The sequence below is a fragment of the Pongo abelii genome, chromosome 16 (genome assembly GCF_028885655.2).
Source record: "Pongo abelii isolate AG06213 chromosome 16, NHGRI_mPonAbe1-v2.0_pri, whole genome shotgun sequence".
Classification (NCBI taxonomy): domain Eukaryota; kingdom Metazoa; phylum Chordata; class Mammalia; order Primates; family Hominidae; genus Pongo; species Pongo abelii.
In genome coordinates this window covers 71,895,938-71,910,199 of record NC_072001.2, presented here as the reverse complement: position 1 = coordinate 71,910,199, position 14,262 = coordinate 71,895,938, and the positions used below count along the sequence as shown (strand labels likewise).

The 14,262-nt window shown below is 48.2% G+C and overlaps 1 protein-coding gene across 5 annotated transcripts in view; it reads right to left on the bottom strand.

Annotated features, from left to right (window-relative positions):
* Nucleotides 1-5,234: 5,234 nt before the first annotated feature.
* Nucleotides 5,235-14,262, bottom strand: part of CORO2B (coronin 2B) — a 155,911-nt gene continuing 146,883 nt past the window's right edge. For 4 of the 5 annotated variants that reach the window (XM_024232773.3, XM_054531623.2, XM_054531624.2 and 1 more), the window contains one exon: nucleotides 11,629-13,594. In XM_024232773.3, the coding sequence (XP_024088541.1) occupies nucleotides 13,463-13,594 (132 nt within the window). In that variant the 3' untranslated portion in view covers nucleotides 11,629-13,462. Of the gene's footprint in view, nucleotides 6,067-11,136; nucleotides 13,595-14,262 lie in introns of those variants that run through there. The other variant, XR_008513664.1, reaches the window with a different exon arrangement.

Here is a 14,262-nt window from a genome sequence, read left to right as displayed (position 1 = left end):
GCCAGATGCTGGATACAATGGAGAACAGGAAAGACATGGTCCATCTCTCAGTGGCTTACAGAGCTGCCTTCACTGTTGGGGAAGACAGATGATTCTATCAGTAACAATGGTGAAGTGTGATGAGTGTTGGGATGGGGAAATCGAGGATGCTATGGGATTACTGAGGTGTAGGTTCTGACCTATTCTAGTGATGTAAAGGATGTTTCTTGGGAGGTGGCACTGAACCTGAGACCTGAAAGATAAGACGAAATTTGCCAGACCAAGAGAGTAGGCAGGTGATCCATGCAGAAGGAATGTGTTATACGAAGACCAGGAGGCAAGACAGTCCCTGGACACAGCTCAGGAAATCAGAAAAGCAAACCAAAACAAAAAGTAGGTCTGTCTGGGATGTTTTTTGACATCAACCAATTCCCTAACACCAGCTGGGTACCTAGCAATTCAATTCAATTCTGACACTAACCACCCAGAATTAGTGTGGACCCCACAGCTTAAGGGCTTAGTTGCACAAGACTGCTCCCACTTCAGACGCCAGTCCCAAATCTCAGACCACCTGTACTTCTGACCAGCTGGCTGTAAATCCGGGCTTCCCATGAACCCCTCCTCAGGTTTGTTAATTTGCTAGAATGGCTTGCAGAACTCAGAAAGGCACTTTACTTATAGTTTTAAGTAAGTGTTTGTTATAAAGGATATCCTAAAGCATACAAATGAACAGCCAGATGAGAAGGTACATAGGCCAGGTCTGCAAGGGTCCTGAGTGCAGGAGCTTCTGGCCCTGGGTAGTTGGGGTGCATTCACCAACTCAGAAGCTCTCAGAAACTTTCTGCTCAAAAGTTATATAGAGGCCGGGCAAGGTGGTTCACACCTGTAATCCCAGCACTTTGGGAGGCTGAGGTGGGTGGATTACCTAAGGTAGGGAGTTCGAGACCAGTCTGACCAACATGGAGAAAAATACAAAAAATTAGCCGGGCATGGTGGCAGGTGCCTGTAATCCCAGCTACTTGGGAGGTGGAGGCAGGAGAATCACTTGAATCCCAGAGGCGGAGGTTGTGGTGAGCTGAGGTCATGCCATTGCACTCCAGCCTGGGCAACAAGAGCGAAACTCCATCATAAAAATAAATAAATAAATAAATAATAGTAAAAATATTAGCCGAGTGTGGTGGCACATAACTGTAGTTCCAGGTACTCAGGAGGCTGAGGTGGGAGGATCTCTTGAGTCCCAGAGTTCAACGAGGCTAAGAGTGAGCTATGATCATGACACTGCACTACAGCCTGGGTGACAGAGTAAGGCCCTGTCTCTAAAAAAAATTAAGGCTGGGCATGGTGGCTCACACCTGTAATCCCAGCACTTTGGGAGGCCCAGGTGTGCAGTTCACTTAAAGTTAGGTGTTCAAGACCAGCCTGGCTAGCATAGTGAAACCCTGTCTGTAGTAAAAATTCAAAAATTAGCCGGGTGTGGTGGTGCGTGCCTGTAATCCCAGCTATTACAGAAGCTGATGTGGGAGAATTGCTCAGGAGGCGGAGGTTGCAGTGAACCAAGATCACACCACTGCACTCCAGCCTGGCAACAGAGTGAGACTCTGTCTCAAAAAAAAAAAAGATAAATAAAATAAAAATAGTATAAAAAGTTTCATATAGCTCTATCTCCAGTCCCCCTTCCCCAACTTCGAGGTCAATGGGTGGTGCTGAAAGTTTCCATCCTTTTTTTTTTTTTTCTTGTATGTTGTTCCAATGAAAAGTTTCCATCCTCTTTTACAGGGTCATACTCTGTTGCCAGGCTGGATGATCACAGCTCACTGCAGCCTTGACCTCCTGGGCTCAAGCGATCTTCTCATCTCTCAGCCTCCCAAATAGCTAGGACTACAGGTGTGCACCCGCAGCCCAATTAATTTTTGTATTCTTTTTTTTTTTTGAGACAGAGTCTCGCTCCATCACCCAGGCTGGAGTGCAGTGGTGTGATCTCGGCACACTGCAAGCTCCGTTTCCCGGGTTCACGCCATTCTCCAGCCTCAGCCTCCTGAGTAGCTGGGACTACAGGCACCCGCCACCTCATCCAGCTAATTTTTTGTATTTTTTAGTAGAGACGGGGTTTCACCGTGTTAGCCAGGATGGTCTCGAACTCCTGACCTCGTGATCTGCCCGCCTCGGCCTCCCAAAGTAGGGGGATTACAGGCGTGAGCCACCGCGTGCAGCCTAATTTTTGTATTCTTCTGCAGAGATGGGTTTTCGCCATGTTGCACAGACTTGTCTCGAACCCCTGGGCTCAAGTGATCTGTCCACCTCAGCCTCCCAAAATGTTAGGATTACAGGTGTGAGCCACTGCACCTAGCCAAGTTTCCATCCTCTTGTTAGTTGGTCTTTCTGGTGCCAGTCCCATCCTGAGGATCTACCCTAACTCACCTCATTAGCATAAACTCAAGTGTGATGGAAAGGGGCTCCTAATAAATTACAAAAGATATTCCTATCTTTCAGGAAATTCCCAGAATTTTAGGAGCTCTATGCCGGGAACCAGAAACAAAGGCCAAGTATTTATTTTATTATTACCAGCGTCTATAAGGAGCAGAGAGTTTCAGGCAGCAAATGGCAAGAGATGAGGTCTCAGAGATTAGAGGACCAGGCCAAAAAAGAAAGAAGTTAAAAAATTTCAAAAAAAACAAAAAAAATTTCTACTTTTCATTAGGGTAATGGGGAACCACCAAGGATTTAAGTAGGGGAGTGACTGTGATTTGATTTGCATATCATAATGATCACTTTTGTGTCCTTGTGATGAAAGGGGCTGGGTGCAGTGGCTCATGTCTGTAATCCCAACATTTTGGGAGGCCGAGACAGATGGATCATTTGAGGTCAGGAGTTTGAGACTAGCCTGGCCAACACGGTGAAACCCCGTCTCTACTAAAAATACAAAAATTAGCCAGGCGTGGTGGTAGGCATCTGTAATCCCAGCTAGTTGGGAGGCTGAGGCAGGAGAATTGCTTGAGCTGGGGAGACAGAGGTTGCAGTGAGCCAGGATCGTGCCACTGCACTGTAGCCTGGGTGACAAAGCGAGGTCTCAAAAAAAAAAAAAAAAAAAAAAAAAAAAAGAACTAATTAAAGGGACAAAGCTGGAGCCTGAGAGGCTGGCCAGGAAGCTGTTGTGGTAATCTGGGTGGAGACAATGATGGCCTTGGAGATGGTCATAAAGATGGAAAGAAGTGGGTGGAGCTGTGAGAAGGTAAAACTGGTCTACCTTTGATTTTGGATGCCTTGTGATCTCTATCATTCTTCCAGCAATGACTTGTGCTCTCCTTAAGATGTTTGTTTTTACATTTATTTCTACTTCTTCAATGCTGTTGACTTTTCATGCATTTCTATCTTGTCTCTCCAGCATTCCTTGAGATCAGAGATTGAATCTCATGCCCAATCCACATTTAATTGTTTGATTCTTTGGGCCTTAGCTTCCTCATTGCTAACTTGGGGAATCCACACCTTTCCTGCTTTGTAGGGTTATTTTGAAGATCCAGTATCTGATGAGATAAGGTGATGAAGAAGCTTTAAATAGCATGCAGTTGCAATTGATTATGATCATAAAGAAATTACCTGTTTGCATTAGGTAAGCACTACCCAGAATGTAGTCTGGTCAGAATGCAGTCAGAAAAGAGAAGTAAGAAGCTGAGGTTCTTGTCTGGTTGATTATTAAGTTACGACTGAAGTTCAACCAATAATAGCCAAATAATATTGACTTTAGCCAGAGAGAAGCCTGGAGAAAATGTTTACCCTCATAATAGACAAAATTTGGAAGCCAATGGTTTCAGGTATCTACTGATGTAATTCTAGCACCTCAACTCTACATGAGATTGGTTTGAACCCCATCCCATAATCTAGGGGAAACCCCATGCCTTCTGCAAGATTTCTGTGAATTCCCTGGGCTTAGGTTCCTCAGTGTCATCTCTGGCTCTAAATTTCCTTCTTTGCTGTCTTGTGGCCAAACCTCTATCCCAGAATTGCCCCAAAAGTTGAACATAGCCCTTTCTTTCTTGATGCCCACCTACCCTGCTTCCACAGGACAGCTTGTGTCATAGACATTTATTGGAGATTTGGGGAATGGATTACATTGGAGAGAAGAGTTGGATTGCAAAACGGCAGTCCAGAAAATTTAAAATATAAACTTATATCTCTCTAAGAGCTTCCCCAGTTTCCCACCTACTAGGGCTTTAGTTTCTAATCACATTGCTTAGCTTTCTTTTTTCCTCCCTTCTTTGTTCTTCCTTATCCCCAAATTCCTGTTCATTTCTTAGGCAGAGCTATTTGGCTTTGTTTTTTCCTCCCAACTCGTGTCTTCAGGGCCTCACCTTTTACCCCCAAGGGGCCTATCAAGGTATTTCCCCAAACAAAGACACTTCCTTCCCTAAAAGGAACTCTGGTGCCAGCTGATAAAATAATAACTTCTCTTCTTTGCTACTGCAATGACAAGGTTGCCAAACCGTGCCTATTCTTTGGGAGCTCCAACATTAACTGGGCCTTCTGGCCAATGGGAAAAGTAACCAGTTGGCAGTCCTCGTGACTTAGGATGCACCCAAGATCTCATTGAATTTAATGCTTGCAAGTTTGGGAGGAAGGCTGGGAAGTTCTGATTAACTCATTTTATGATGGACAAAAGTGGGGTTTAGAAATAGTTTAGCAACAACTGGATGAATGAGCTTCTGAGCAAGAACTTGAACTCAAATCTCAGCTCATTCAATTTTCTCTTTCCTGGGAGTCTTTATGAAAATGGAAAATGTCCCTTGTTTGTTAGTCAAGTCAGCTGTTTTGACAATGAACTTGGTGCCCTGGTGCAGAAGGTCAAAAGTGACATGAGCTATGTGGCAGACAGGTTGTACTAAGTGCTGGGGGAAAAGATAAGCTGTCAGTAGATGCTTTTCTGTGTTGAGACAGAAATGTTACCTCCCCAAGATAATCATCTTGAGGCTGTTAGGCAGGGCTCTTGCTAAGGAGGAATCCAGCAGGACTGCTTTGGGAGCTACTTCTCAGGGCCCCTCTGCCATGCCTTTCACTCATGCTTTTCCCTCTCCCCTCCCCTACACCCTTTCCTCCTTTAAGGCCCAGTTCCCATCGCCGACTATCCTCTGGGAAGCCATCCGTGGCAGCCACACATGGGTTAAATCCTCTCTCCTGGAAATCCTGTAGGCAATTACTCTCTGCTTCACACCATTAGCAAGTTCTAGACCAGTGGCTTTCAAAGTTTGTTGATTGCAACCCATAGTGAGAAACGTATTTTATTTTGAATCTCTGTGTATATAACACACCACTTTCCCTCCCTTTCTCTTACACACACACACATACACACACACAGAGAAATATTGTGTGTGCACTATTAAAAAATGTTTCAAATTTCATCTGGTCATTCTGATGCTTTAAAACCTCCTGAGGTTTTCCATTGCATAAAAAGTACATTCCAAGTAAATAGCCTGAGTATAAGGCCCTTTGCTGACTGTCCTCTCGCCAGCCTTCTTGTTGACTTCAGAAACTCAGAGCCCTTTGGGATTCTCCCCACAGGCCAGCTGCCTCCTTTCTCTCACTTTGCACACGCTGTTCCTCTGACTGCAGTGCCGTTCTCCCTCTTCTCAGTTAGAAAACTGCTTTCACTTTAGGAACTCAGATGACCTGTCACCACGAGGTCTGTCCTCTGTCTTCTGCATCTTGATTGCTCTGATCTAGTACTCATCACACTGAATTGTAATTACTGATTTACATGTCTGCATCCTTCCCTAAACCAAGCCCCCAAGTCCAGTGATTTGTATATCTCAGTTGGTTTTATATCACTGGCACCTACTGTAGTGTAATTGTCCAACAGATGTTCATTGAAAATTAGCAAAAGGACACTGTTCTCCAGTTCCATATTATCATTAATTAAAATTCTTCCATTCCATATGGTCTTAATAGCTCTGGCCATTTATATATACGTCTGTGGTGCAGGGAGTGGGAAAGGGTAGATTTTGGAAGTAGTCACAGTTGGTTCTATAGTTCCTGGTGTACCTCCTCCCACTCAGCCAGTAGTTTTCATTGCTAGAGGGAGGATCAGGATTCTGATAGCTGGAATACACAAATAAATAAATAGTCAGTGCCCAGCTTTTGAGTTTTTAAACAGATTTGCAAAACTTCATGGCTGAGACAGTAAAGTCTTAAAAGCCAAGGCTTTTATTTTTATCTAATCTTTTTTTGAGACAGGGTCTTGGTCCTGCTGTGTCGCTTAGGCTGGAGTGCAGTGGCACAATCACGGTTCACTGCAGTCTCCACCTCCTGGGCTCAAGGGATCCTCCTGCCTCAGCCTTCTGAGTAGTTGGGACAACAGGTATACACCAGCACACTTGGCTAATTCTTTATGTTTTTGTAGATATGGGAGTCTTGCTATGTTGCCCTGCCTAGTTTCGATCTCCTGGGCTTAAGCAATCCTCCTGCCTCAGCCTCCCGGTGTTGGGATTACAGGTGTGAGCCACCGTGCCTGGCCAAGGCTTTCGATTTGAAGAGAAGAAAGGGCTCAATGCCAGAGAAAGCAGGTCATAAGGTTTATGCCACAAGCGGTAGATTGGGAAGAAAACGGGTGAAGAGACAGTGTACCTCACCCTACGCAAGTTTAGGGATTAGGGCTACCTGGAGTGGAGTGGGAGGAGATCAGTGGGTGGGACCAGACCAGGAGGGATCAGGTAGGTAGGGCAGAGTCCGCAACAAGAGGATCAGGGAAAGGCTGAGCATCTGCTGCCACAGTGGCCTGTGCTGGGATCCCTATGAGGCATGCCTCGCATTGTGGGGCTGTGTGGTGGTGGCTGGGCCTTCTGGTCAGGACTCCACCTGTCGAGTGTCCAACGGAAGTGACACCTGGCCAGCCCTGTCTGCTCACCCCATCCAACTGCCCTCCAAAGGGGCAGTGGTGATGTGGGAGGAAAAGCCCTAGCACCCATACCTGGTGAACTGAACAGAATAAGCCTGAGATTTCATCCCGAGGGACACAGTAGTGGCAAATCCTAAACCTTTACATACGTTTAAAATGTCTTTAAAATGAAAGAATACCTTCTTCTCTTATCCTGTTACCCTGAGATAATCACTGCTAATTATCTCAGTCCTGCCAGACATTTCTCTCTGCATTGAATATGAATTTTAATTATAAACCAGACTGGAACCTCTCTGAGACCAAGAACTACATCTTATTCTAGCACCTAGGACAATACCCGGTGCAGAAAAGCCATTTGATAAATATTTGATAAAATAATTTTGAATGAAAACTGTCTCAAAATTCCAGTAGGCAAAGAAAAATAAGCTGTTTCCATTATTTCATTATTATAAATGACTTTCAGAGAGCTATGTGAATTTCAGGCCGGTGGGGGATAAGTTAGAATGGGAGACGGCTGGTGGGTGGGGGATTTAGAATCACTTGAATCACACTGCTAAGAAGCTCTAGGGCCTGCCAGGTCTTTCAGTGATTAAAAAAGCCCAACAAGCTTTCTCTTTTCTTTCTTCCTCTCTCCTTCCTTTCTTTCAATAGAGATGAGGTCTCACTATGTTGACCAGGCTGGTCTGGAACTCCTGGCCTCAAGCAATCCTCCCACTTTGGCTTCCCAAAGTGCTGGGATTACTGGGATGATAGGCATGAGCCACCCGGCCCAGCACCCAACACGCTTTCTAAGACCAGCCTTTCCTCTCTCAGGTAGCCAAAGGAACATTCGTTAAGCAAGGTGTGGCGAGCACTGCTGTTGTTGGTTTACAAGGGGATCACAGAACACGGTCCCTATCTTTGGGGAGTGCCCCATTAGACAGCAGGGGGTGGGTCATCTCTGTCCCAGCTCTGATTCCATTTCTGAGTTCTCCCAACCTGTCCTCCTCTTCCTTCCTCTTCTCTGTTGCCTCCCTGTCCCCTCCTCCCACCCACCCCTGGGATCAAGGTCAGTTCCTTATCTCAGCAAGCTCTCTTAATTCTGCCATAACTACTGCCCCAGGCTGGGCCACTCCTATCTCCTACCTGGACAACCCACCAGCCCCCACCATTTCCCGGCTTGTGTTGCCCTCCAATCCCTTCCATTGAAGTAGCCAGAGGGAGGAGTCCACTCCTGATTCAAGCCCTTCCTTAGCTCCTCATGGCCTGGGGTGGAGTCCAGCCTTCCAGGGCAAAAATTCAGGGCTTCCCGGGTCTGGCCCTGGCCTCTTCCTCTGTGTCCTGGGCTGCTCCCATGCTTGGGAAGCAGAGACCCTGGACGACTGGTCCTGTTTGTCTCATCAGGAGCTTCCTGGAGGCTGCGTGGGCTGAAGCAGTGAGCCCCAGGCTGGGCTGGGCTGTGCTTGGCCGAGTGCAGATGTCTGGCCTGGACACCTGGTCCCTCCACCCCTAGTTTTTTGCCCCCCTTCACTTTCCAGCTCTTCCTTCTACCACCCCCTCAGCCCAAGCCTCATTAAACGCAGACTCTCCAGGCAGAAAGGGCCCCATACCTGTCACTATTCCTGTAGGAAAACTGCTCAAGGTCACAGAGCAGGTCAGAGGCTGCCTGGGTGGGGTGAGAACACCCAGACCAAGCCTCTTTCCTGTGCTTCAGGGAAGACTAGGCAGGGTCTCCACAGCCCTGGAGGGAGGAAGGTGAGGTGTGTGCCCTCCTCTGGCTGTGCCTTGGAAACAGTTGGTCCCTGGGCTGCCCTCCTTCAAGCCTCCCTTCTCCACTTGGGGTGATTTGGTTCCTGGCTGTTGTGTGTGCCTGCTTTGCCATGAGGCCTCAGTGCCTGTGGTTGGATCATTAATTCTGAAGTGAGTGGGAGGTGCAAAAGGGACCCAGTTTAGAAAAAATGGGCTTGATAGGAAGGCCAGAATCTGCCACCTGCTGGCTGGATTCAAGTTTCTACAAACTCCTGGTCTTTGAATCTTGCTGTCATCACTGTGACCTTGCTCAGTGTCCCTGCCTCCCTCCTCTCATCCGAGGCCCACCGTCTTTCATTGTTCCCGTGTCCCCTTCGCTGGATCCATTCTCCCAATTCATACCAGCATCCCAATCCCAGGGGGATTTGCACATGAAGATGGTTCTGGCAAGGGCAATGCTTAACCCAAAGAAACTATGTGCTAATGGGGGGATTCTGGGCAGTGTGACAAGCCAGATGCAAGGGAGGGGCTCTGGGACAGGAGCTTGCTAGAACTACTCTTACCCGATCTCTAGACACTCACTTTCTTTCTCTGAGTAAGGCTGACCCATTTGTGCTTGTTACTGAATTAAAATTCCAAGGAAAGACAGGCTGCAGGTTGTTCCCAAATAGGAAACACACATACACAGAGAATGAGGAGCCTCTGCCAACATCCCAGGCAGGCCTCTTCCCCTCCCTGCACCATAGCCCTACAGTCCCTGCGCAGGCTGACCAGGGGGAGGAGAAGGATCTGGTAATGTTTCCTGTGGCCGAGGTAAGTGCCTCTGCTCCAGGCAGCCCCCATCACGGCAGCCCTTCTAAGCAGGAAGGCTGGGGGGTGGGGGCCGGGAGGTGGGGGTGTTTTCAACATGAAGTCATTTCCCACAGTGAAGAAGCAGCCACGTTCTGCACGGTCCACTGGCAGTCTGGGATGTTTGCCCAGCACCAGGAGAGAGTCTAAAAATGCCCAAGCCCATCTTGGGATCTCAGGAGGCTGGCTGGAAGACAACCCAGGAGTTGTCCAATCCCAGAACAAACTGCCCACTCCACACTGAACCCAGCCTAGGATAAAGCTCATCCCAGCCTCCAAGGGCTCCAGGTCCTGCTGGATGATATGATGCCTATACATAGACCACTGGCTGGAGCCCCTCAAGAGCAGGGCTTGTTCTTTCTCATGTCATGGTTCCCAGCACCTGGTCCTAAATAGATGCAGCTACTTGGTATGTGTTAAACTGAGCTGAAAATTCGATTAGGTGTCGGGGGTGAGATAAAGAGTTGTAGGCACACGCAGGAGGATACTCTTGCTGATGGTAAAGGCATTAGGGATATCTCATAGAAGAGAAGGGTCTGAAGTTTAGCTTAAGGTATCCTTACTTGGAGAAAAGAAGGGAGCAGACACCTGGTAGGGAGCATGGCAGTGGGGACAGGTTCAAAGAGCCATGAATGGCACTTTCCTACATCATTATGATAATTAAAGCAATGTGTTGGGCTAGGCAGTGTAATTCACAATGTGTAACCGGCAGAGCGGCCAGTGTAACAGGCTAGTCATGGAATATATAACATATGAAGAAATTAAGGATACACAGCCAGCCAATGGGGAATTGATGAGTTATTCAACAAATGCAGTTGGGAAAATGGGCTAACGGGGAGACAGAAAGCAAGTTCGAGCCCGACCTTAGACAGTGTACCATAATAAGTAATGATAAACAGCCACCCCGTTGGGCTCAGAATTGAGATTAGGTGGGACAGAGGTACATATGAGACAGATAACCTTATCCATTCACCTGTTCCCTGAGCCTCAGCAAAAGTGATTTTCTGCACCCAAGTCCTGTAGGAAGTCATTCTTTGCTTCCTTTTTCCCAATAAATTTCTTCTTTTTTTAATCACTCGTGCTAGACAATGGGTGGTCTTGGGATTTGTCCCATCCTCTCAACTGCTAGTGTAATGAAACCTAGGATGACATACCAGCAAGGGAACCTAGAAATTGCCCCATCCCCTCATTTTATAGATGGAGAAAATGGGGCCCAGGGAGAAAAAAAGCCTTACTCAATGTTGCACAACTAGTCGAGGGCAGGGCCAGGCCTGGACCACCCCTTCCCGGTGTCCCACCCACTGTTCCTCTGCAGCCCTTTATCCTTTCCTCCTCACCCCTTTTCTAAGGCCCACACTGCTTTCCTCTGGCTCTTCTGAGTTTCCTGTGGTGTACACACTGCCGGGTTCCTGTTCACTTTGCAGCCTGACAACTCTTATTTAAGACAACCTTGGACTACTGAGAGACTGAGGATGTCTAGCATCCCTGGTCTCAGAATGGGCCCCGGCCACCCTCCCAGAACAGACTCTGCCCAGCTCTGAGTCTGGCTGGGGACTGGGAACACAGACCTTCTCTGGCTCTGGCTCAGAAGACCCAGTCCCTGTGTATTTCCCCCACTACACTGGCTGAGTGACCTTGAACATGTCACCACTCTGGGCCTGACTGCTCTTCTTGAAAACAGGAATAATCGGACCTACCAATTAGAGCTGCTATGAAGATCAAATGAGTCAAGTGTGTGGAATCCTGCCTGATAAACTTCAAGGCACCGTTCCAATGTAGAGCGTTGGTCTCACCCAGACCCCAACACGGGGCAGCATCTATTGAATAGCGGTAGAACAGTGGTTCTTAACCGGGAGGTGATTCTGACACCCCAGGGGACATTGGGCAATATCTGGGGACATTTTTGGTTGTCCCAATTGGATGAGGGTTGCTATGGCATCTGATTGGTGGAGCCAGGGATACTGCTAAATATCTTACAATGTACAGGGCAGCCCCCACAGCAAAGAATTATCCGCCCCAAATGTCAATAGTGCTGAGATAAATGAAGGTGTGAAATTATATCTGTAGGTACAGACGTGGGTTGTCATTCCAGAAAGGCAAAGGAGCTGTGGGTGGGGAGCTGACCGTCAGGGTACTATGGTGACCAAGAACAGGAACCACTGGGGTTAAATGAGATGGCTATGCCCAGGTTTGATAAGTTGAAAACAATTTATTTCAATTCTATCCTTGGGAGGCAGCATAAATAATCACAGAAGACCACAAAGGTCAATGGGGAAGAAAAAAAAAAGCTCCAGAAATGTGGGGAGGAGGAGATGAGTGCTGACACTGTCTAGCTGTGGGGTACGGGGTGAGGAGGCCCTACCGTAGCTGGCTGGGAGGATGGAGGTTCTTAGAGGAAAGGCCCAGCTCACCTGGAGGGGCTTGGGTAGCCCTGGCCTCTGTGGATGGGATTTTCTGTAGGGCGGCCATAGGAAAAGCAGGTATGGAGTATAATGCATCTAGTAGATCCTAGCTAATGAAAGAAAAGAGTGGACACCCATTTCTTGATTTCCAGATCTCACCCCAAACTGTGACTCTTCTGAGAACAGTGTTTATAAACGCTTTGTGGGTAGTGGGAAATGAAAGGAGGAAAAAAGAAGGAATAAAAGAAAATGTGTACAAGATCAAATGAAATGTGGCATCTCAGAGTTGCGTGACCTTGGGCCACTTCTCTCGGTTTCCTCATCTGCAGAAGGGAGTAGACGTGAGGCTCAATGAGATCCTATGTGTCAAAGGACTGCAGAAACTTTAAAGTGCTATAAGGATGCAAGTGGCTGTGGTCATTCTACGTGCATAAGGCTGAAAGTGGCTGAGATAGCGGTGCTGAGAGACACACGCAGAGCATCCCTAGAAGCCATCAGACCCTGGTCTGCCTTCCCCAGGGCCAAGCTCCACCCTTCTCAGCCTCAGCTTCCAGGAGGACGAGGCCTCATCTCAGATGGTGTCCCCTGGGGAGGGTGGTGGTGACAGCTGAGGGTGGGGACCTGAAGGATCTAGGGGCACAGAGCGTGAGGGGCCTCAACTGGGCAGTGTGGCACATCGGCACTACTGGTGCTGGGTAGACGGTAGCAGTGGCTTCCAGTTCTCATTCTCCATAGAGACTTGGGCACTGGTGAAGCCCACAATGGGATTGGCATCTTGATGCAGCGGGAAAGGCCCTGGCCTTGGGGTCTGAACACCCAGGGTCTTGGTCGTGGGCCCATTGTTGACCTGCTGGGTGACTTTATAAGTCATTTCCCCATTGCAACCCTCAGTTCTGTCATTTGTCAAATGGGGACACTAATCCCTACCCTGCCTGGCTCACAAATTGAATGGGAAAAGGGTGTGCAAGAGCTTTGAAGAGAATCATGGGGAAGGCAAGGGGTCATTATGGCCTTGGAGAGCAATCCTCTGAATTCCCTGAAGACAAGAGGGTGGGAAGGGAAGAGACAGAAAGGAGCCGGGCCGCTCGCTGCCCTCGTCAGGTGAGGCAGGCTTCCGGGACTGCTGAGGGAAGAGGGGGTGGGACGAAAGAGGGATCACTGCAGCCTGCAGTCCAGCACTTACACTGTGGTACCTTCAGTGATGCTGAGAGCTCCAGGCAGGAGTGCTGAGATGTCCCGGCAGCCCCTTTCACAGGGGAAAAATCCAAGTTCTAAGTCTAGCTGGGATCCTGCTTCCTCCCTTGCTTCCTGGTCCACTGAGATGGAGCCCCTGCCAACCCCAGGGAGTCTGTAGTCTTCACCCAGCTGAGGGGAAGCCTCGCTCCTGGGGTGGCAGGGAAAGGGGCTGCCGGCGGGGGGTCTCCAGAAGCTGGGGACTTTTATTAGCATGAGGTCAGGAGGTTAGAGGTTGGCTTCCAGTTCTCGAGGTGGTAGGCGGGGGTCCTCAGGCTGGCCCCCGCTCCTGTCCTGGCTCTGTCTCTGGGGTCACTGGTAAGGGAGAAGTTAAGGGACGAGTAGAAACGACGGAGAGATCGGCTTAGAAAACAGCCCAGCTGGGGAGCTAACAGTTCTTGGGGCTGTTGCGCAAGTTTTTCAGTTCCAGCTGGAGCTGCCGAATGCGGATGTCCTTCTGGGCCAGCTCCTCTTTCAACCGTCGAATCTCATCCTGCTGCCGGAAGAACATTCGAAGGAGCTGGGGTGGAGGAAGAGAGGGGGCCAAGGAGGGCCCAGGAGAGAGCAGGTGAGACAAGGATTTCCCAGGTGAGTCTCCAGCTGCCTGCCGCCCGTGCCCTCACATTCCCCCAGGCCTCCCACTGCTTGATACATTTATTCTCCCCAGCCACTCATCACCATTGCACCTCTCCCATCTCTAGCTCAGTCCATGGCTCTTACTTTCCCTTGTGAGGCAGGAAACAAAACCTGCGTCATTAATTGATTCAGGATCACTGAAAAAGGAGTGACCAAACAGTCCAGTTTTCCAAATATCCCAAGCTTGTCCCTTTTTGGGTCCTAATTTAATGCTTTTCTTTACCATTGTATTAAATAGATGTATTACTTATTACATCTATAATAATACATAATAATAGATGCATAATAATACATATAATAGATGTATTATTACATGTATTACATATATTATTACATTATTATTGCTAATTTATGTATTTATTTTTGAGACAAAGTCTCGCTTTGTCGCCCAGGCTGTAGTGAGGTGGCATGATTTCGGCTCACTGCAACCTCTGTCTCCTGGGTTCAAACAATTCTCCTGCCTCGGCCTCCCGAGTAGCTGGGATTACAGGCATGTGCCACCATGCCTGGATAATTTTTGTATTTTTAGTAGAGACTGGGTTTCACCATGTT